Here is a 23,343-nt window from a genome sequence, read left to right as displayed (position 1 = left end):
GTGTGGCTCAACTGTGGAACTGATATTATTGCAAAATGTAGGATATGCAGCAGAAACACGATTATAAGACATAGCAAAAGAGATAGGGTAAAGACAAGTACCATGGCTTTGATGAGGTGAAGTAACATCACATCCAGTGATTAAGTTGCATTGGTAAGCCTGAAGATGTTTAGGCTGTTGCTTCATATGAGTTGATCTCCTTGGAAGAGGAGGAACTGATGTAGTATCTAAAGATACATTTGTGTCATCATCCAAAGAATTATCTGAAATAGCTTCATGACACTCAACATCAGGAACTGATTGTTCAATTTCTACATGCTCTCGTGGTAGGGGAATACCATATAGTGTAGAAGAATCAACCGTGAGTGGCCAAGGGAATTCTTGTTTGGACTGGTTTGCCACAGAAAAAGGAAAATGTTCCTAATAAAAGATAGCATTTCTGGAAACCAGAATCTGCTTGGACAGGAGTTCATAGACTATATATCCTTTTGTACCATCTTTGTGACCATGATAAACACATTTTCGAGCTCTTGGGTCAAATTTGGAACGACCAGCTATCAATGTAGATGCATATGTCAAGCATCCGAAAGTCCTTAAGTGGATGAGTGCAGGTGGTTCTCTGTCTAAGAGTTCAAAAGGTGACTTGTTCTGTAGTGTTGTAGAGCAAATCCTATTTATGATATGAATGGCATGACTAATGCAATATGACCACAGGCTTTTTGGTAAATTGCTTTGAAAGAAGAGAGCTCTTGCAACATTAAGAATATGTTGATGCTTTCTTTCAACAGTCCCATTTTGTTGAGGGGATTCAACACAAGAAGTCTGATGGAGAATTCCTTTTGAAGCAAAAAACTCATTCGTACAAAATTCTTGCCCATTATCACTGCGAAAACATTTTACAACAGTCTTAAATTGATTTTCAATTAGAGCCACAAATGCCTGAATATGACCATGTGTTTCTGATTTCGATTTCATAAGGATCCCCCAAGTATAACGACTATAATCATCAACAATGGTTAAGAGGTATCGATATCCATGAATTGAAGTGACAGAACAAGGCCCCCATATATCTATATGTACAATATCAAAAGCAGAATTTGAATTCGAAGATTTATTTGAAAATGACAACTTCTTTTGTTTTGCCAAATGACAGATATCACACGGATCATCCAAATTTTTACAAGAAATGAATGGAAATTGAATCATCATGGATTTTATGACAGACTTGGAATAGTGGCCTAAACGTGAATGCCACACATCACCATGTTTTGATTGTACAGTAAGGCTATTACTATAAGGACAACTATCCTTTATTTCAGGACTACAGACTGCATTTGCAGAACTTGTATGCTGCAACACGTACAAGCCATTCACCAATTCAGCTGAATAATGCATATTGGATGCTGAAAAACCACACGATAGTTAGAATCCTTCGTCAGTTTATTTACTGATATTAAATTCACTGTGAATTCCTTGACATACAACAAATTTGTTAATGTGAGAGAGGTTGAAAATACTACTGTTCCAGAAAGATAGGCAAATACTTGACTTCCATTAGGTAGAAAGATTGCAATAGGCTTAATTTGCTGAATATTACACATATTTGCACAAGAGCAAGCAATGTGATCCGTGGCCCCTGTGTCTAAAATCCATTGAGGATTAGGAATACCTGATGAGGTCTCTGTGCTTTCTGCATTAAGGGCCCTAGCTTGGACCATGTTACTTGCATGTGGGCTCTGCATTGTCTGTTGAGTCATCTCAAGGATTGTCTTGTACTGTTCCTTTGTAAAATTGTCCTTCACATCAGCTTGTGAAGAGTTGTTAATCCTCTCAACGGTATTTTGCATTTCATCAGTACCTGCACCTACTGCATTTGCCTTGTGTGTGAAGACATCATCAGCCTTGTGTATGAATCCTCTTTGTTTGAAACCAGGAGGAAACCCATGTTTTTCAAAACATGTGTCAATTGTGTGACTTGTTTTCCCACAGTAAGTACAAAGTCGTGATGGACCTGATCTTCCTCTACCATTGAAGAAATCACGTCTTCTCCCTCGTGGATAAGAACGTCCTCTTCCTTGAGTCTGTTCCACAGAATTGTAGAATGACCTATGTATGTCTTGATTGACAGCACCTTCTTCTATCTTTAGTTGCCTTTCTTGTTGCATGACCATAGAAAAAACTTTGTTGACTGGTGGCAGTGGGTCCATTAACATTATTTGAGACCTCACATTTGAAAACTGATCACTCAATCCTTTCAGAAAACGAATTGAATAATCCCTTTCTCGAATCTTTTTAACCTCTGTTGAAATTGAATAGCAAGGACGCACACACCTGCACGTTGGTGTTGGCTGCAAATCCTCTAGTTCATCCCACAGTATCTTAAGCTTGGTGTAGTAATCAGAAACAGTACTATCACCTTGCTGTAATCTATACAGGTCATCTTGTAAATCAGAGATCCTAAACACGCCTGATTGAGAAAATCTCTCTTTAAGATCATTCCAGACGTCACAAGCTCTCTCCATCCATAATATCGACTGAGAAATAGAATTTGTTATTGATCGATGCAGCCATGAGAGGACCATGGTGTTGCATCTCTCCCATGCTGCATACCTCTGATCTGTTGGATCTGGTACGGATATTGCTCCGTTCACAAAGGAAAGCTTGTTTTTCGAAATTAAGGCCATTTTCATGGCTCTTGCCCAGCCATGGTAGTTCTTCCCATTCATGAGTGTTGATACTAACACAAGAGAAGGATTCTCATTAGGATGCAAAAAATAAGGACTACCTGTGTCCGAAGCGTCAAAAGCGTTTGGTGCATTTCTTGAGGTTGTGCTCAAGTTTGAATCACGGTCTGCTAAACTCCAGAGAATAACAAAGGTAAAAACACTCCACGATTAAGAAACGAATCGAAGAAAAATGAAAAACGAAAATGGCGATCAAAGCTCTGCGTAGAGCTCTGATACCATGTTACAGTTGCAGACAGAGAACATGAAAGTGTATGTTTTTATTTCAGTGGTAATGAATCCAATCAATTAAGTTACACTGTTCACATCATATATATAGTGTGAACTTAACAGAAACAGAAAACATTTACTTCTAACTAACTAACCAAAACTGAATAACAAAAAACGTGTACTTCTAACTAACTAACCAACTTTCTAACTGATACTCACCAATAACTGAAAGAATTGTGATATCAACCTCACATACTAACGTGTGTGAAAGTCGCAGCCAAAAACGCACATCAATTAAGATATTCAATAAAGTATAAATAATGTTGAAAGAGGACTGCCCCATATTTCAACCATCACATTGTTAGACCTCAAATGCTTACTGTATTTCTTTAGACTGTCCATTTTAAAATAAAATCTTTCTTTTCATTAGCACACACTGACACACAGACATAGAATTTATTCAAACCACAATAAAACATGCTACAGCGGTAAAATATAACAAAAGTAGTAGAATTGTAGAAATCCTACTGCGAAACTGCATGGGTGTGAATGACTTTTCTATTATGGTGGTGGATGTTATTCAGGACTTTTGGTGGGCTTTTGGCACTAAATTAGTTAATTATACTTTTCTATTATGCAATATTTTGCTTTCACCACCAATGAGATGTTTTGGTTGCAGTATTTTGTTTTTGCAGGCTGAATTTGATATTATCGTTGATTGTAAATATCCTCCTTCTGCATTCTGTTAAAAAAAATTGTTTATTGCTTAAAAAATTGAGTACTGATCTGGCATGTGCTCACTTTTCTTGTTATTTGAATGTTCATCGAATAATTATTGTCTTTAATCTGAACAGGTTGGAGCTCCTGCTCGTGTTGGTTTGGTTGCTCCAATTGATGTTGTTTTTCCTCCTGGCAACACTTGGCTCGATCCCTGTCAGACCTCTTTCTTTCAGGTTTGCAATTCTTAGAGAATAGTATAAACCATTAAGAAGCCCTCACCCACTAAGCTTAAGTTTTGGGTTGAATTGGTTCTTTACAGGAATATTATTCTTGTAGAATTTGGATTTTCTTCTTGTGGATGTCATTCATGTTTATACTTATTCTCTACACTTCAAGTGCTCAACATTCCAACTAAGATTAACAAGGGTACTGTGGAAATCATTACCCCTGTGGAACTCATTAAGAAGGGAGACAAGGTCGGCTCTTCTGAAGCTGCGTTGCTTGCCAAGTTAGGCATAAGGCCCTTCTCATATGGTCTTGTGGTCCTTTCGGTTTATGATATAGCCCGAGGTTCTTGATCTTAGTGAGGATGACCTCATTGAGAAGTATAAAGAACCAATGGCCTTTTTAATGATTTATATTATTCTCTAACACACCCCCTCACGCAAGAGCCCTTTGGGCTTGAAGCGTGCATATTGCACAGGCCCAATTTTTAGTTTACCTTTTGTGCTTTTTATTTAATTCCACTTGAAAGTGGGGGGCGGTGAGGATCGAACTCGTGACCTTGTGGTCACTGAAGCTCTGGTACCATGTAAAGAACCATTTCAACCCAAAACCTTAAGGCAATTGATGATGGTCTTTTTAATAGTTTATATTTTATTCTCTAACAAGAAGTTTGCTATTGGTGTCTCAATGGTTACTTCACTTTCATTGGCCATCTCATACGCCACACTTGCAGCTGCACTGCATATGTTTGTCAATGCATATAAGAACGTTCTTGCTGCAGCAATTGAGACGGAATATTCTTTCCCTCTGGCAGACATGGTTAAGGAGTTCCTGAAGGTATTGGATTTAACATTTTGATGATCTGACACTAAAATTTTGATCCATTATTTATATCTTTCTTATATACGAATTATTTTAAAAGCAGGACCCAAGTAAATTTGCTGTAGCTGTTTTTGCCACGCCTGCTGCAGATTACGGTGCTTCCCCAGCTGCTGTCGCCGCCAAGGAAGAGGAAAAGAAAGAAGAATCTGACGATGACATGGGTTTCAGTTTGTTTATTAATTTATGTTTGGTTATCTTGGAGTTTGGTTTAAATGTATTTTGATTTTGCTTTGTTAGATTTGATGACCTCATTCTTAATGTTATTTTAAGTTTGCTGTTCTTTTCATATTGCATTGTAAAATCATGTAACAAAAAAAAAAAAATTATTGGGAAGGTAGGAAAGCATTCAAAATACATAGACAAGGTAAGGTGAACCAACCTCTCATGTTGAAGGTTCTTTGTGTTGTGGCCTCCAGAAGTTTGCTCTTCAAGTCATCACAAACAGCACTTGAATGCACAATCCTATATCCTCCGAGTAATTGCAATGAGCTATATCCATGTTATGAATGGTTTGAAAATCCGGAAGAGCAGAGTTGAACGCCGTGATGTCTTTTTATTATTTCCAAATAGCAGACATCTGATATTATTATTGTTGCTTCCGAAAACACGGATCGCAGATTCTCTTCCAAATGCTTAAACATCTTTAAACAAGTTTAGGTAAGGTGTCCCAAAAGATGTATAACTTACTATAGTCCATTCCTTAGAATATTCATGAATTGAAACCAAACCATGATCTCCTTTTCATTGATGATTAGGCTTTACACATCAACACCAACACTGCAAGGCTGTCACTTGAACTCTTATTACCTTCCCATAAACTATTTAACCCAATGGACACTATTGCAACCCAAAGAAGGTTCTGTTCCAGTTACAGAAGAATGAACAAAAGTAAAAAGTAAATGTAATATAAAGAAAACTAACTAAATGACGTCAGCAATAAATACATTTGACATAGTTTGATTGAGAATAGACTAAAGGTTACAAACTAAACATAAAAGAAACCAAGTGTCTAAAAGACACAATAATTTATACATAGACCCCACTAATCACTGTTTTCAGATTTTGTATACTTCCAGTGATTTTATGGTCCATTTATCTTTTGGAGTACATAATATCGCTGTGAGAAGTAACTTGACCCACGTGGTTCTTACGATCCCGTGTGTTTATATGAAAGTGCCCTGGTCATAGTAGTGTTGGCATTGTGTTATAAAAACAGGATCTAACTACTAAAATAAAGTCGAGAAAATTAGAAACTAAAACGCCATATTTAATGTAAAAAATACTCTGACTGCAAGTGGAAGAATCACGGATAGAAGTAGAAGAATAGAACAATGTTTTGCTTAGTGAAAGAAATTGCAATTTCTCTCTAATTGCAGGAAAGACTAATTACACTCTCACTTGATATAGGATAATAACTAGAAGTCACGTCTTTTCTCCTCAACAATTTGCACCAATAATCCTGGATTCATGATTATTTTTTTTGGCTATGTGATCGTGTTTCATTGTTAAGATCTTAAGAAATGCAAATTATTTTCATTCTTATCTTTCTCCTTGATCACTGATGATTGTACATAATGTATTGTTTATGGCCGTTATTATAATTTTATGTGCTTTCATTTGTTGCAAGGAAAGAAGATGATGGTATCTTAATATTGTTAACTGACATTTACGCGACTGATAGGAGAAATGTGATGATTCTTCCATCGACCATCAATGTTAAACTCAATTTATTATTCTTGCACTACAGAATTATTGCCACTCAACAGCAGGACTGCAATCAATCTAACTCAGGAATTATATTTTATTTTTCACCACCCTTTACAATATAGTTCTTACTGAAGGATCACGATAATATAATCTACATGAGGATCACACAGATGAAGCAAAAACTAGGAAAGACTAGTTCTGTTTTTTCAAGCGTCTGAAACTAAGGAAGAACCTGTAGTCTGCACAATGTCCGGTGGAGACCAGGAACTACCAATGGCCTTAGGAAATGGAGTGGCGTCGATTCTTATTTGGTTTAGTGCGACCTTTGGCAAAAGGTGTGACACCATCGGCACGTAGAAAAGGAGAAAGCCTACCAAGTTTTTTGGACACCGAGCTTATGAATGATTTTCGAGGCAGAGGTGGCTTATCAGCAGAAGGTGAAGGATTTACTACAGGACTGTTAACTGCTGATTTAAGTGTGGAATTCTCAATCTCTTTAAATTTCATTTTCAATTTCACTAGCTCTAATTTCAAGTCTTCATTTTCTCTTCGTAAGCTGGAGAGCTCATTTGAAACTGGATGAAGATCAGCGGAGTATACATTCAGCTTGGTATGAGCCGAAGGAGATTCCCCACTTCCACTGCCATTCATGGCGTCCCTAAGCCTTTGCTGTTCATAATAGAGAACTTGAACCACAGTTTGGACAGGAAGCCGGTCATTTTGAGCAGCATGTGCACAGGCCTCTCGTGATAACTTCTGACAGTCCATCACGCTGCAAACTTTCTTTCTATCCATGTCACTTAGAGAAGGATGAGCCTGAGAATTGTCAATTCCAACTTCATCAGCAGTAATTCATAATAAACTCACATGCAAAACATTCTATATCAAGATAGTGATAGAATCAAATCCTTGAATTCGATGGCAATACTAATACAAAACTAATTATGTAATGCAGTTTGCATTAATAAACTGTGACAAGACTAAATCTAAAGCCAATTCAATTTGATAAAGCCCGAGAGATTGTGCTATAGGAGGCAGGTATTTAATCTTGGTTAGTGAAATGCAAGTGCTTGTTCTGTTCAATCAAGAGGTATCAATAAGAGAAAAACAAAATATCTTATTAGAACTGTGCAAATCTGTGGCATGATTAATTTGCTACAGAGAAAGGACTGCAGTTTTCACCTTCAGATAGATGTCTATGGCTCTATACATCCCATCTTCTGTTGGCCTTGATTGTTCAGGAATTAATTCAGCCAGACTGATGAACTTTGGAACTGGTAAATTTCGGTCGGTGGCTATTTCAGCAAGGTAATTTTCCATTAGCTTTCCAACCCACTCCTTATCACTTTGTGAAGAAGAAAAGTATTCAGCATCTGCATTGTAGACTAAATGGTTTCCCATTTGAGATTCTAAGTAATTAGCCATGATCCTCTGCACTGTATCCACATCAAACAATGTGTCCCCAGTAAATGAATAGGAAGGAATGAGAAGATCATCCAAAACAGTCTGTCCTAACTGCATAGCCATCCTCTTCTCCAAATCAAGCCTGCAAGCAACTGTTGTCTCAAGATATACTGCTGCCCGAAGCAGCATAGAAAGAAAGCTTACTGACATTGCATTCCTTTCCCTTGGCAAAAGGCTAACTATTGTCTCTAAAACAACCCTCTTTTCATGCTCCTGTCGTGGCTCAATCTTCTTTCTTCCCTTTCCAAATATATCCTGCTCCTCAAAAAAGAGAGAGAGAAACATAAAGGAGTTAAGGAATGAATCCAAAAAAAAAAAACATTTATTTGTAATATTTCCAATATTTAGAGAGGGATCTCACCAAACCTCGTAGAGATTTCTGTGCATAGAGCATTAGAATAGGGCCAATAGCATACTGTTTAAAACCTCTTGCCAGCATTGCGATTAGAACTCTATGGAAAATGTCAATTCTGAGGACAGCAAGATCTTCAGCCCACCAGTCAACTACTGGCCTCTGGTGAGATGCCATGGAAGAGGTCACTCCATCAGAGCCATTGTCACTTCTTGCAGATGAACAGAATTGGCTTTCTTTACAGGCCATATATGCAATGGCATCTATGCATCGACTCACCAATTTGGTTCTCTCTGCTATTGGAAGGAGGTTCTCTGACATATGTAGGATAGACACAGCCCCCGCAATGGTCTTGAGTGCCACGTCATTCAAATAAGTATCAGTCTTTCCCACCAAGTTTCCAAGTGAATAATCCTCTGTCATCTCAAGATACTCAGCCACGCAGCGAAGCATAGCAATGTTTTCAACGTTCATTTCGAAAATTATCCCGTAGCAGAATTTTGCTGCCAGTTCAAATGCTTCTCCTCCACCAGGAACATCAGAGAGTTCGATGAAGGAAACGTTAGCATCGCTAGATTCTGAGACGAGCTTCCTAATGTATCCACACTTGGAGACTAATGGAAACTGCAATTACAGTATAAGATGTGTAAATAATTCAATATCAATTGATGACCAACGTAACACTTCTGTACGGTATTGCTTCGATATACATCTATCTTGCTTCCTAATTCAAGTTCTATTCGTAAACAAGCAGCAAAAAAGTGGTAAACAAATAAATAAATAAATAAATAAAGCATGTAACCAGTGAACAGTTGATTGAAAATGAAAACCAACAAGAATGAGAAATCGTTACTCAGCACTTAAATGATTCTCAGATTAATAAGTTTGATATGTTCAGCCAAGAGTCCGTGTCTGAATTAGTTAACTACCTTATGTAAAGAAAAGGAAGCTTCTCCAACTCGAATATTGACATCACTTGGAATCTCCTGAGAAAAAATCCTGTAATTAAGTAGTTTTCAGTCATTCTTCTATCCAAGAAATTAAAGGGAGCAAATGTACACAAGAGAAGCAGGTTAGGTACATTTGACATACATATATAACAGAAACCAAAGCATTAGTTTCAGAAGAACAGAAGCATACCATTCACTTGTTCTCTTCATGGCACTAGAAAGAAGCTCCTTCTTCTTCAGAGATAAGTCAATAGCAGCTGGTATAGTTTTCTCTTGACCACGATCCACCATGGCAGGGACAGATTTCTAGCTCACTATAATTTCTCTATCTCACAGTTAATGGTGAAGTAGAAAAAGAAAGAAAACAGATTGAGTCAGTTATGAACTTATAGTATAGGCTCAAGGTCATCTTTTATATTTGTAGATTTCTTTTACATTTTTTTCAGGGCAAGGGGTGAAGGTGAGAGGGAATGGTACTTTTTATCCCTAGGAACTGTTTTTTTTTTTTTCTTCCTTCATTATTAATGACTTCAAGTCTTCAACGCTGAACCGAACAAATTTCGGAATAAGGAGGATAGAGTTGGAACCTGAACCTCAATTCAATTTCCAAACTACGTTAATCAAATTAAGGATCAGCCTTGTGAATTCCCGAAACAAGGTCTTCTCGTCAACAAGACAAGCAATTCTATGGAGGGTAGAGGAAGGAATATGAGTGGTAATATCGACATTATAAAATAGGAGAAGGGGCAAAATGCAAGCATGAAGATGTACTTTATGGTGTGTGGTGGGTGCTTAGGGAGTTTGAGTGGAAAGGATGAGATCGTTGCATGTTGATTGGCGTCTAACGCTGTTTGTTTCCACGTGAGGAAGTTGAATTTCTTTATTATTCCCTTCCACATCCGAAAGTGTGCCTGGCCCATTTTTGGGATTGGTTAAAGGAAAAAATACTCTCCTTTCGAAGTACAATTATTTTAGTTAAAATTAATTTGTTTATTTAAAATTAAAATTAAAATAAAAAATTATTATTAAATTAAATATATATATATATATTAAAATTAATTTTCATTATGTATCTTTTTCTTTTATTTAAAATGACATAATTCTACATTTTTTAAAAGAACAAATCCCAAACCCTTAGTTAAAACTTGTTTGTGATTTTTATAAATAAAACTTATTTTTAATATAAAAATAATAATTTGTTTTTTATACACATAATCATTGTTATTTTTTTTTGGTATCCTGAACGGGATAAACCCCCCACGCAGGCTAAACTGAAGAAATAAAATGTAGCCTACTAACACTACCTAAATCAGCTAAATACAACAAAAGGGAGGCGGGTGAAAAGACACATAAGTCTTCTTGATCTTGATTAACAAGGGGGAAATTTGATAACCAATCTACACAAAAATTGCCTTTTCTGTAAATGTGATTGATCTTCACAACCCAATCTATATCCATCTAAGCCCATATACAAGTCACAATATGAGACTCACAAGCAGGCTCACTAGCTGTGGTGAGCCATGTGACCGCAGTCTTTGAGTCACTTTCAATAATCACTCACCTCCATCCTTCTTCTCAAACTATCTAGACGCCCTTTAATATCCCCCATGACAATAGCATTACAATAACCAACACGGCAAGAGAATCCCTTTAACTATTGGCCAGAGTAGTCTCTGATCAGCCCTCCACACGCTACCAGACCTGGGTTCCCCTTAGCAGCACATTCGTAGGGTCGTGCATGGGTCAGGTCATGTCGGGGTTTTGTGCCAACTCGACCCAACTTGATTTTATAGGTCAAGTATTTTGACCCGACCCAGTTTAATTTGATCCAAGACAGGTTTGATCTGATTTAATTTTTTTTTGAATTGGTTCAGAACTGGATCAAATCTGACTTGATTTGGTTTCTGAAGTGAGTTTGACTTGGTTTCAAAATCAGATCAAATCCGACCTGACCCACTTTTGACTTGGTTTCAAAACTTATTTTTTATTTGATTTTTTTATAGTTATTGATTTAATTTTTTTTACTTTTTTTTGGTAAACAGAAGGCCTAAGCCAAAAGAACAACAAAGACAACCAAAACCAAAACTAAATCCTACACCTCACTTCCCTGGACCTACTGACACCAGTAAAGTCACCACGGAGAAGATGAAGAATGCCAGGAGGAGGATCCCTCCAAAACTGATAAGTAATGGAATCATCTGAATCCAGAATAAAATTCGTCAACCAATCAGCACAGACGTTTCCTTCTCTATAAGTATGCATCAAAGTAACTGACCAACTCCTATTGATCCATGTCCGTATACGAGCAATCAGATGACACTCACGGACTGCTACACCAGACTTGGTGAGCACAGTGATCACACTAGATGAATCACTCTCAATGATTATATTACGAAATCCTTCGTTCCAAGCTAGCTCCAAACCACGAAGAATACCCCAGAGCTCAGCCTTAAAAGAAGAGCAAAACCCCCCAGCCATCTCCCTTGAGAATTATGAATCAAACCCCCACAAGCAGCTAGGCCAGGATTACCTCTAGCTGCACCATCTATGTTAATTTTTACTGACCCATCTGTTGGATATTGCCAAGTAATGTCCATCTTCATTGAAAACTTTACTGGAAGCCTCTCCTGAGCACTAGCTAAAGCATTGTTAAAGTCCCTCACAGAGCTGCAAATAATCTCTTTCCTCACATTTAAGCAAGGAAAAGCCGAGCCATGCACCAAATCATTACGCCACTTCCAATTTTTCCAACAAAAAAACAAAAAACAAATTCCTCCAACCATTCGTAATCCCATGCTTATCCATCTCCATATTAACCGATAACCAATGATCAACATCACCAAAGAAGAAGTTTGCAAACTTGTCCGAAGGCACAAAATGAGACCAAACGGGCTTAGCCTCATGACTTAGCCTCATTGATTTAATTTTTAAACTCAAGTAATTTAATTATTTATTTGTTTTAAAATATATAAACTATATAATAAATTTGATATTTGTTGAATAAATATCAATTCTTCAAAAAAAGTGATAATATTAATATTCCATGGTACTAATCAGTGTCATGGGTAGCTCATTCTAACTCATAATTGATATTTGCAATTAGCAATTATCATGATTTTATTGGATCACCAAAAAGCTCCAAATTGATGATAAATTAAAAAAACAATCCAAACATAAAATTATTCCATAAAATATCAGCGTAAGGATTCCATTTACTCAATGTAAGAAATTAAAATTAACAGATATTTACGAACAATTTCTGTAGTATGACTAACTCTTATTTAATCAACATTAGCGTCTGCAATCTATCTCATTTCTTGATTATCCCATGGAATCTTGGAGGCTTATAGCACATAAAATCTTCAAGTACACAGAATAAATATTATCCTATTTCATGTTGCATCAAAATCAAAGCCTGTGAATTTATAATTTCTTTTGGATTCAAAGTCACTGGATCACAGATATATTTTCACATTGACCTCCAATCACTCACATGATATTAGGGGTGTAAATGGGCCAGGCTGGCCCAGCCTAGCCTACGGCTCGGCCTACATTGAGCCCAACTCAGGCCTAGCCTTTCAGGAAAGTAGAGTAGGCTTAGGCTTATAAAAAAGCTTTTTTAATAAATAGGCCATAGGCCAATTTTGTCAAGCCCGGCCTACAGCCTTGTAGGCTGGCCTATTTAATTTATTAAAATAAAATATATATTATTATTATTTTATGTGGCAAAGACACAAAGTACCAAATACCAAAATCTCTTACTTTTTGTGCTATTTTATTTTGTGAAAGACAAACTTGTATAATGTCTCCAAATTTTACATGCTGTTGCAGCTTAATACGATGGAACAATGGGTACCTTGCTGTATTATGATGTTACTGATGAAGATCTTTCAATAATAATCTTCTTTCCCTTGTCTTGATGGTGGTTTAAAGATTTTTAGATGAATGACATTCTCTTGTAGACTTTATTTCAGCATCCAGTAATTGTATTTTTCTTATTTTTCCCATTTCTTCGACTCTATTCCTCTATGATATACATTCTAGAGCTGAGGTATTATGTTGACTCTTTCTTGTTTGTCATTTTTTTCTTATGAGAAGTACTAGTGTATGCATGAATGGAACTTTCTTTGCTCTATACATTTATTTTTTTTGTTTAGTATATATAGTGGGAGGCCTACAAGGCCTGTAGGCCATGTCAGGCTTTCTTATTTTTGAAAATGGGCCGGGCTTGGCCTACAAATAAAGCCTTTAATAGGCCAATAGGCCAGATAGGCTGACTTTTTTTTGACGTAGGCTTGGGTCAGAATGGCCAAAGCCCAGCCCAGCCCAGCCCATTTACACCCCTACATGATATGATCCAATTTCCCTCTCTACCATATCTGTGATAGTACTACTAAAATTTAGAACACGCAAGTTACGTTGGCTCGTATTCCAACACCTCAACAAGCTTGTTTCCATTCTTAACGGGAGAAGAGAGAACCTAAGCCCCAAATTGCCTTACCGTGATTTTTGGTTTTCTTTTTTTTTCACAAAATGGGTCTGGGTCAAGTTTTGGGTCAATGGGTCAATTATTAAAATAAGTCAAGTCTAAAATTGACTCAAATATAAGTGGTTCAATATTTAAACCCAGTTCAAAAAAATAAGTATTTATAGGTCAAATCAATGGCAGCGCAACTGAACCAGTTTTTTTGCACACCCCTAACCATCCGTATTAATTTTCACCCACCCTACCTCCGAAAATTGCCAAGCAATTAAAGTCTCTTTACACCTGATGTTTTGGTTGGTAGTGCTACTTTTATTTACAACAGACTAAATTTCAGCTGCCTGTTCTAAAATTAAACAATGATTATATTCATTATACAAGGTCTCTGAACCATGAATTATCTCATTTCTCCATTTCCAGGTGCACCTAATAGTAGTAGCAAAAATGATATTCCATGGCACACCCCTGCTATCTACTCTATCAATACACAAATTAAACATAATTCACTCATGATCTTGTAGAACAAAAAAATGCTAACAATACCTTGTCGCCTGTAGCCTGGTCCACAGGAGGTGCACATTGTCACAGTGTTTCATTGCATGGAGCTAGGAGTCGTCTTTCTTTTTACACAAACCACACTGTAACATCTCGAGCGCTGACGAGGGCGGAGAGTGATCGCCGGTGCAAAGAGGCACGGACAAGGAGCGACTCCTGACAGGCTTCAAGCGTGGGGTTACATGCATGAATGAATCGAATCGACACCTGAAAGAGAAGGATTCCAAAGGCTGTGCAGGTATAAGGCTGCACAATTTGGGATAGCTTATAAGAATTAATTGGTACTATCTATGCTAACAAGATGCATCTGCTTTTCGGTACCCCGAATCGGAAGAACTCCACAGTTAAGCGTGCTTGACTTGGAGCAATTCTGGGATGGGTGACCTCCTGAGAAGTTTTCCCGAGAAGTGTGCGAGTGAGGAAAAAGCACACTGAAAAGTCTCGTGTTAGTATGCGGGGATAGTCATTGATTCTTGAAGCGGTCGGGCATTACAAGTGGTATCAGAGAAGGGCCTCTCATCCAGTACGGTGTGGTTCGAGGACGAAGCTGGTGGGCATGTAACATCCTGAGCGCTGACGAGGGCGGGGAGTGATCGCCGGTGCAAAGAGGCACGGATAAGGAACGGCTCCTGACAGGCTTCCAGCGTGGGGTTACATGCATGAATGAATCGAATCGACACCCGAAAGAGAGGGATTCCAAAGGCTGTGCAGGTATAAGGCTGCACAGTTTGGGATAGCTTATAAGAATTAATTGGTACTACCTATGCTAACAAGATGCATCTGCTTTTCGGTAGCCCGGATCAGAAGAACTCCACAGTTAAGTGTGCTTGACTTGGAGCAATTTTGGGATGGGTGACCCCTCCATATGATACTCCAAATGCCGGAGCTTCTACTTCCTTCCTATGGCTTATCTGTCAATAGCTTATAAATCTCTTTGACGGAAATCCCTCTAATGTTAGGGATGTTCCATCGAAGTTTATCAGCCCCATCTTGGGGTTGAGGTGGCAGGCTGTTTGTCATAATTTCAACGTTGGGTAACCATCTAGACAACAAGTCAATCTTTAATTCCCCATATTCATTTACATAATTTGCAACTCTTTGTGATTACTCCTCCCATGGGATTGGCATTATAGTTTTATCCATCAATTTACCACCTCTATTAGCCCATCTATCATGCCAAAACCTCACACTCTTTCCATCAGCTACTTCTTAACATAAATGATCTTCTATCTTTTTCCACACCAAACATATATGTTCCATAATCTAGAGTCTTCATTTTTAAAAGAAAACATCTCCACCCCTGATCTATTTTGGGCATATTTTTCCTTCAATATCTTTACTCACATAGCTTGAGGGTTAGAATAAACTTATGAGGCTAGTTTAGCTAAAAAAGCATCATTAAGATCAGCCAACCTTTTGAGACTGAGGGTCCCTTCTCTCTTGGGAGCGGTTAAAATATCCCACCTTATGAGATGCATCTTCCTTTGATCCTCCTTGTCTCCCCAAATAAAATTCCTCTGTAATTTTTCTAGTTCAAGGAAAACTCCTATTCGCAGCTTCCCATATTGCATATGAAAGGAAGGGATAGTTGCCAATACTAATTGTGTCAAAATGATCTTTCCAGCCTCTGAAACACGGACACGTGATTTTTGGGGAAATTTGTGTGTCTGACACCGACACGTTCCGACACGCGGTCAACTTTTTGGGACACGTTGACTAGTGGGACATGCGAATTTGACCGAATCTGACACGCGGTCAACGCTGTGAACACGTTTTGGCATTTTTTTTGTAAAAAAGAAATAAAATTACAATTAAAAAAATTAAAAATATTTAATAAAAATTAAAAATTGTGGAACCCTATCCTCTTTCTCGTTCGTTCACGCTGGAGGGCGAGGCTGCTGGTCCTTCTCTTCGTCGTCGGTCGTCGTCTACATCTCCGATCATAATCAGAAACAGGTAAGTCTCTTTTGATTCTCAAATCTCCGATTTGAATCTAGAAAGTCCAGGATTGTGAATAGGAGTTCCTCCGATATAACGTTGAACGGGTTCGGGTTCGAACGCTGCGTTTCAACGCACTTCTGCTTCTTCATGTTAAAGATGGAGAGAAAATGAAAGGAAAATGGAAGAGGAAAAGGTGGTGGTGATGTTGGTGTTAGTTTGGAGTGTAAACCGTTAACACGAGATTTATTGAAGCTATGGGTTCTGGGAAGTTGCAGAGAAAGAGAGGTACCGAGGAAGATGAGGAAGGTACAGAAGGACGAAACTGCCATCCTTGTCTTCTTTATAGAGTTGGTGCCTTTGTGTTTGTATCCATTTGCGGAAAGACAATAATACCCTCCTGCTCTCTCTCTTCCGCAATTACGAAAGTTAGGTAAGGACATGAAAATTTAGTAAATATATGCTTCTCTTATCTTATTTTTTTTATTTTAATTAATTTGTAATCAAAGGTTTTTCTTAAAGAATATATATATGTGAAAGAATAATTGAACTGTGTGTAATCATAAGTAAAATAATTTTTGTATTTTTCTACACTCTACACTCTTGGGATGTTCTATTTTTTTTTAATATTTTATGTTATGAAATTTGAATATTTGATTAGTATAAGAGTTGTTATGAGTTGCTATATGTCAAAATATTATTTAATATCAAAATGTGTTTCAATGTGTCAAAATTTAGCATTTTTTAGAATTAACGTGTCGAAGTATCGTGTCGTGTCGTGTTCCGTGTCCGTGCATCATTGCTTGCAGCTTGGGATAAGCATCTAGCTTGCCACCCAGATAATTTTTGATGAACTTTAGCAATTAAAAATTAAAAATACAAGATAAAAACTAAATTAAAGACCAGAAGTGTTCAACTTAATATCCTTTTGGCTTAACTTTTTTTAACTTCTCTTCTTAATAGGAAAAGCCAAACTGAACATTTTTTTTTGAAAAAAAAAGTCTTAAAAAAACTTTTTTTTTTCAAAAAAATATAAAAAAATTGTTTTTTTTATGAAATGTTTCCACGAGTATCTTCCAGCTTCTAACTTTTGTATTTTTTTTTCCAAAATTAAAAACTTACATGTTACTCGTGGGATCATTTTTCCTTGTTCTATATATAGCCTTTTAGTTATTATATTCAAGCTTGTTGAGCTTCTTACACTTCATGATATGTGAATATGTTGTATTTGTGTTATCATTGAAATTTATTTATTTTTTAATACATTAGTATGTGAAACAAATTCCCAAAAATATTTATTTATATAAATAATTATTTTATAAATAAACATAAAATTGATATATTTATAATATATTATTTTTAAATTGATATATTACATAAATATATTCATTTTTTATTTTAAAATATATTTTAAAAAGTTTTTATTACTCTTTTGAGAATTTATCTTTTTACTTTTCAAACAATATTTATGTTTATAATTTATATAATTAAGCAAATTATTTATAATTTAATCTTTAAAGTAATTTTAAGTTAAAAAAATTATATAATTGCTAAATAATTTTATTTTTATTTTTTAAAATTTTATGTTTAACTTTAGCTTTGATGCCAAAAAAGGTTAAGTCAAAGAGAAATATAGGAGTAAATTATTTTTTCATATAAAAATTAAATTATAAATAAGTATCACATATAAAAATAGAAATATATCTAACTTTTAAAATTTTATTGGACACCACACATTACATAATTCGAACTTCACTATTAATTTTTCATATATAAATTTATATATGTCAGTAAATCAACTGATTTTTTTTAGCTGAAATCAACTGAATATTTGTTATTGGTTTTAAATTAAATAAAAATGATACATTACTGACATAAATTGTGAAAACGACCAATCGAAACAATGGACCACGGATGGATATTACATTATCTAGCCATACTAAAAAAAATTATATTATCCATCGTTTCATCATTTATTCGATTAATTCAATTCTAATCGGGTAAGATTATATATGTGGTAAAATTTTCCCTTTAACGTTCTAACAAAGCTGCATTATTAGATACTCAAACTCGAAATTATTGATTAAGCTAAAATAATCACTTACCAATTTATTCACATATTTAATACTAAAAATTCAAAATATGGTTGGATGATGAGATAAAAAATAGTAGATAAAAGGAAATTTTGTGTATTCGACATTTAAAAAAGTTGACAAGATTTTAAAATTCTCATACGTCTTTCTCCTTTATATTTGCTCCCCATCAAAACAAATGTAACATTAACGTCTTACGAAGATTTTACTACCAAACATCCCACAAATAGAATTTTAAGCAATGATTTCATTTATTATATTTGAATTCTGAATTTAAAAATTTATTTTATTCTTGAACGTGCTAAAATCTTATATTACTATTCATATAAATTTTGTGCATTTATAATTCTGCACTACTGCAGTGTACAACTAGCTTTACGTATAGCTACTCTTCTTTCCTATGGACTTGAATTTAGCTAATTGTAATGTGTTGTTACTGTTTAATTTTTTTGTTATTTTAAAAAGTACTAATAGTCTAATACAAAAATAGATTATAAATAAGTGTAATAATAAGCATAAAAAATATTGGTGTACGGATAATATTTTTTGGAAATAAATCATTTCATGTTTTAATTAATATGACCATATCATATTGATGAATCTTAATTATATAAAAAAATTAATGGTGAAAATTTATAATTATCTATTCTCATATTATTTGTCTTTATTTTTGTATCACCATTGATTCAATTTATATTGTTAGATCGTATTTTTTCTAAACATGCTTGCATTTTCTCTGTTTGCCTTTGGGCCATTGAATAACCGGTTGTCTACTAAGGCCCATATGTTGACAATTGATAATTCACCTGCACATAGAAACGGTGTCGTTTTGTTTAGCTGAAAATGAATGATAAAATATCTCACCTACTCTCTTATCGTGTTACTGAGCATTTTATACGGATGTTAAAATCTTTTAGTCTCTCTCTCCTCTTTCTTTGTGTACAATTCGTTCTCTCTGAAAAGGTTGGAACTTAGGGTTTGGAACGGAGGTTTGAGAGTGAGATTTGAGTGAGAAATATCGAGTATCTCATCTCGGTGTAGTTGAGAGTTTTGTTCCTGGTGGTGTGGCGCTTCATTTAATCGGTTTTTCTTTGGGAGTTGCTATCTTCCAAGATTGACGGTGGTTCTGATGTTGAACTCTCTGTGCTGTTGAAGAGTTCTGGAGACCGTGTAGCTGATTGCACTGGTTTGGTGGTGCTTGCTTGAAGACGGTGATATCTTGCCCTTTTTTCTGTATAGTTCTTTTGTATCTTGTTGAAAAACCGTATGTAAATGTGCTGGCTCCATTTAGGTATTTTTGGTATCTCTCTGTAAATAGTGAGTAGGTGATGTGTTTACCTTTATTTTTATGCATGCTGTGTTTACTGTTTGCATATGTAAATATCTGAACATATTTGTACCTGCTATCTGTTCTGAATAAAGTGTATGCTAGAGGGTGTTTGACCCTCTCTGGCCAACTTGGATGTAGGAAATTCTTGTACAAAGAAATTCTGAACCAAGTATAAATTTCTTGTGTGTTGTTTCTTATGTTTTCTGTTTCTGTAAGTTCGATCAGTGGGCTGATTCTTGGTAGCTTTATACCGAGAATTATAACAAGTGGTATCAAGAGCTTAGGTTCTTGGTTCTTTTTCCCTTCTGGTTTGTCTCTGTTTCTGTTTCGTGGTCTTTGTCTATTTCCCTCTGGTCCTCGTGTTTTCTGTTGCTGGAAGCTGAAGAGGATGGGTATCACCAAGGTTGAGGTGGAGAAGTTTGATGGGAGGGGTGACTTTAACTTGTGGAAGATCAAGATGATGGCTGTCTTGGTCCAACAGAAGTGTGAGGATGCTGTTGGTCCTGAAAAGGATCTTCCTAATTCCCTAACACCTAAGGAACTAAAAGACTTAATGGCTCTAGCTCATAGTCTAATTGTTGTAAATCTGTCTGATAGTGTCCTTAGGCGTGTATGTAAGATAACTAATCCTAGAGAGCTTTGGGAAAAGCTTAAGGCTCTCTATCAAACTAAATCTGCCCCAAACAAGATGTTTTTGAAGGAGAAATTTATTTCCTTCAAGATGGATCCTTCTAAGTGCTTGGAGGACAATCTTGATGAGTTTAACAAACTCACCTTAGATCTGGATAATGCTGGGGCAACTGCCTCAAATGAGGATCAAATTTTGATCCTCTTGAACTCTGTTCCAGATTTCTATAGGGGTGTAAAAGATGCTATAAAATACAGCAAAGGGGGAATGGACTTAGATGAGATAACTGAAGCTTTGAGAGCAAGGGAGGTTGAATTACTCTCCCATAAAAAGTCCCATGCTGAGGGGCTGGTTGTGAAGGGTAAAGGGAACAAGAAGGGGAAATTTAAAAATAAATGGAAGGGAAACAATAATGTATCCCAACCTAACCAGAACACACAAGGCAATAAAAATAAAGAGCAGCCAAAAGGTAAATTTACCTGCTGGTTGTGTCATAAAGAGGGGCATATCAAGAAGAACTGCCCTGAAAATAATAAGGGAGCTGCAAAGGCAGCAACTAAAACTGAGTATGCAAATTTACTTAGTGGGTGTGAGGGTGCTGAAGTCCTTATGGTGTCTAATAAGGGCTTTGAGGCTGAATGGGTTATGGATTCAGGTTGCACTTTTCACATGACTCCTATGAAGGAGTGGCTTGCTGGTTTAAGGTTCCAAAAGGGTGGAAAGGTCCTTATGGGGAATGACCAGGTCTGTCAAATAGAAGGGATTGGGGCTGTCAAGTTTCTAATGGCTGATGGCAGCCATAAAATCCTCAAAGAAGTGAGGTATGTCCCTGACTTGAGGAGAAATTTAATTTCTCTAGGTATGCTTGACTCAAGTGGGCTGTTATTCAAGAGTGAGCAAGGTTCACTCACTGTTCTTAAGGGTAGTGAGATTTTAATGGAAGGAAGGTTAATTAATGGCCTGTACATATTACAGGGCCATGCTGTTTCATCCGAAAGCTGTATAACAGCAGCCAAGGATGATGAATCTGTTCTCTGGCATAAGAGAATGGGTCATATCAGCAACCAGGGTCTGTCTGAGTTATGTAAACAAGGTATTTTAAGTCCTAAGAAAGTAACTTGTGTTGATTTCTGTGAAAATTGCATTTTAGGGAAAACACACAAGTTACCATTTCCTAGTTCTTCAAATTTTTCTAAATCAGTCCTTGATTACATACACTCTGATTTGTGGGGATCTCCTAATGTTCCCCCTTCGCTCTCTGGTTGCCATTACTTCCTTTCTATTGTGGATTCATATTCTAGAAGAGTATGGACCATGTTCTTGAAGCAAAAGGATCAAGCCTTTGATAGCTTCAAGAATTGGAAGACCCTTGTAGAGAATGAAACTGATAAGAAAGTCAAGGTCCTAAGGACTGATAATGGGCTTGAGTTTTGCAATAATCAATTTTTTGATTTTTGCAATGAGCATGGTATTAAGAGGCACAGAACTTGTGCTGAAACACCCCAACAAAATGGGGTGGCTGAAAGGATGAATAGAACCATCCTAAATAAGGTCAGATGTATGCTGGCTGAATCTGGTCTCCCTAAATCTTTTTGGGCTGAGGCTGTTTCCACAGCCTGTTACCTTATAAATAGAAGCCCATCCACAGTTATAGGTCTTAAAACCCCTATGGAGCTTTGGTCTAGTAAGCCACCAAGTCTAGGACACTTAAAACCATTTGGTTGTCTTGCATACATGCATGTAAAACAAGATAAGTTGAGTCCTAGAGCTGTTAAATCTGTCTTTGTTGGTTATCCTTCAGGTGTTAAGGGATATAAGCTATGGCTCATAGCTGAAAGGAAGTGTGTCATAAGTAGAGATGTGATTTTCGAAGAAAACACATTCTATAAAGACATATCCAAACTGAGTGACAAAGAGCATCCTCCTAGGACTGTTGAGTTGGAGGTGGAGCTGCCCAACAATACTGGGCAGCAACCTGATGTGGCTGAAAATGAACAACAGCACACTGTTGCTGAAGTTCAAGATGATGGGAATGACATTCCCATTGAGGAGCATGATGTGGAACTGGATAGAGATAATCTAGAGGATTATTTGCTATCTAGAGATAGGACTAGGAGGAATATAAGACCTCCAAGTCGTTTTGCACATGCAGATGTCATAGCATTTGCACTCCAAGTTGGAGATGTGCTGGAGTTTAATGAACCCAGCTCATACCAAGAGGCTATGAGGCTGGATTCTAAAATTCATTGGCTAAAAGCCATGAAGGAAGAGATGGAGTCTCTTGAGAAAAATAAGACTTGGGTTTTGGTGGAGCATCCTAAGAACAAGAAGGTGATTGGATGCAAATGGATTTTTAAAAGGAAGCCAGAAATCCCAGGTGTTGAAGCTGCCAGGTTTAAGGCAAGGGTTGTTGCTAAGGGTTTTTCACAAGTTGAAGGGGTTGATTACAATGAAATATTCTCCCCTGTTGTGAAACATGTTTCAATTAGGCTCATACTTTCAGTTGTTGCAATTCATGATTTAGAATTGGAACAATTGGATGTCAAGACTGCCTTCTTGCATTCGGATGATGGTTATTGTGATTCTGACTATGCTGCTGATCTTGATAAAAGAAGATCTCTAACTGGTTTTGTTTTTTGTGTGGGAGGAAATGTGGTGAGCTGGAAAGCAAGCTTGCAACACATTGTGGCACTCTCCACAACTGAAGCAGAGTATGTGGCTCTCGCAGAAACTGTGTCAAGGAGGCAATAATAATGGAATTGTCTCTGAGTTGGGTCTAGGTAAGGACCCTGCTAGAGGTCTTCTCTGATTCTCAATCTGCCATACACTTGTCCAAAAATGGTGCATAGATTGAAGGACAAGAGCATATAGATGTTAGGTTGCATTTAATAAGGGAAATAATTAGTAATGGTCAGGTTAGTGTGAATAAAATAAACTGAAATTAATCCTGCAAATATTTTAACTAAGACTGTTGCCTCTTAGTAAATTTAGGGAGGCTCTAAATTTGCTAAAATTAAAACCTCCCTAAATTACATGCATTGCATAGGCCTTGGGTTAAACGC

The 23,343-nt window shown here is 36.6% G+C and overlaps 1 protein-coding gene and 1 pseudogene across 1 annotated transcript; one reads left to right on the top strand and one right to left on the bottom strand.

The window, feature by feature from the left end:
- Nucleotides 1–2,964: 2,964 nt before the first annotated feature.
- Nucleotides 2,965–5,004, top strand: LOC133285664 (large ribosomal subunit protein uL10-like; annotated as a pseudogene).
- A 1,426-nt stretch (nt 5,005–6,430) lies between these two features.
- Nucleotides 6,431–9,818, bottom strand: LOC133285653 (BTB/POZ domain-containing protein SR1IP1-like). The gene is made up of 5 exons (XM_061482905.1): nt 9,445–9,818; nt 9,234–9,303; nt 8,314–8,928; nt 7,671–8,207; nt 6,431–7,304 (listed from the first exon to the last, which is right to left on the bottom strand). The coding sequence occupies exons 1-5, from the start codon at nt 9,543–9,545 to the stop codon at nt 6,768–6,770; spliced, it is 1,860 nt and encodes a 619-aa protein (XP_061338889.1). The 5' UTR covers nt 9,546–9,818; the 3' UTR covers nt 6,431–6,767.
- Between the last annotated feature and the right edge of the window lie 13,525 nt (nt 9,819–23,343).

This window comes from Gastrolobium bilobum, unplaced genomic scaffold (genome assembly GCF_033153095.1).
Source record: "Gastrolobium bilobum isolate Gb01-03AN ecotype WA unplaced genomic scaffold, APGP_CSIRO_Gbil_v1 utg1162, whole genome shotgun sequence".
Taxonomy (NCBI): domain Eukaryota; kingdom Viridiplantae; phylum Streptophyta; class Magnoliopsida; order Fabales; family Fabaceae; genus Gastrolobium; species Gastrolobium bilobum.
The sequence above is the reverse complement of the archived record's forward strand: the minus strand, read 5'-3'. Positions and strand labels throughout refer to the sequence as shown.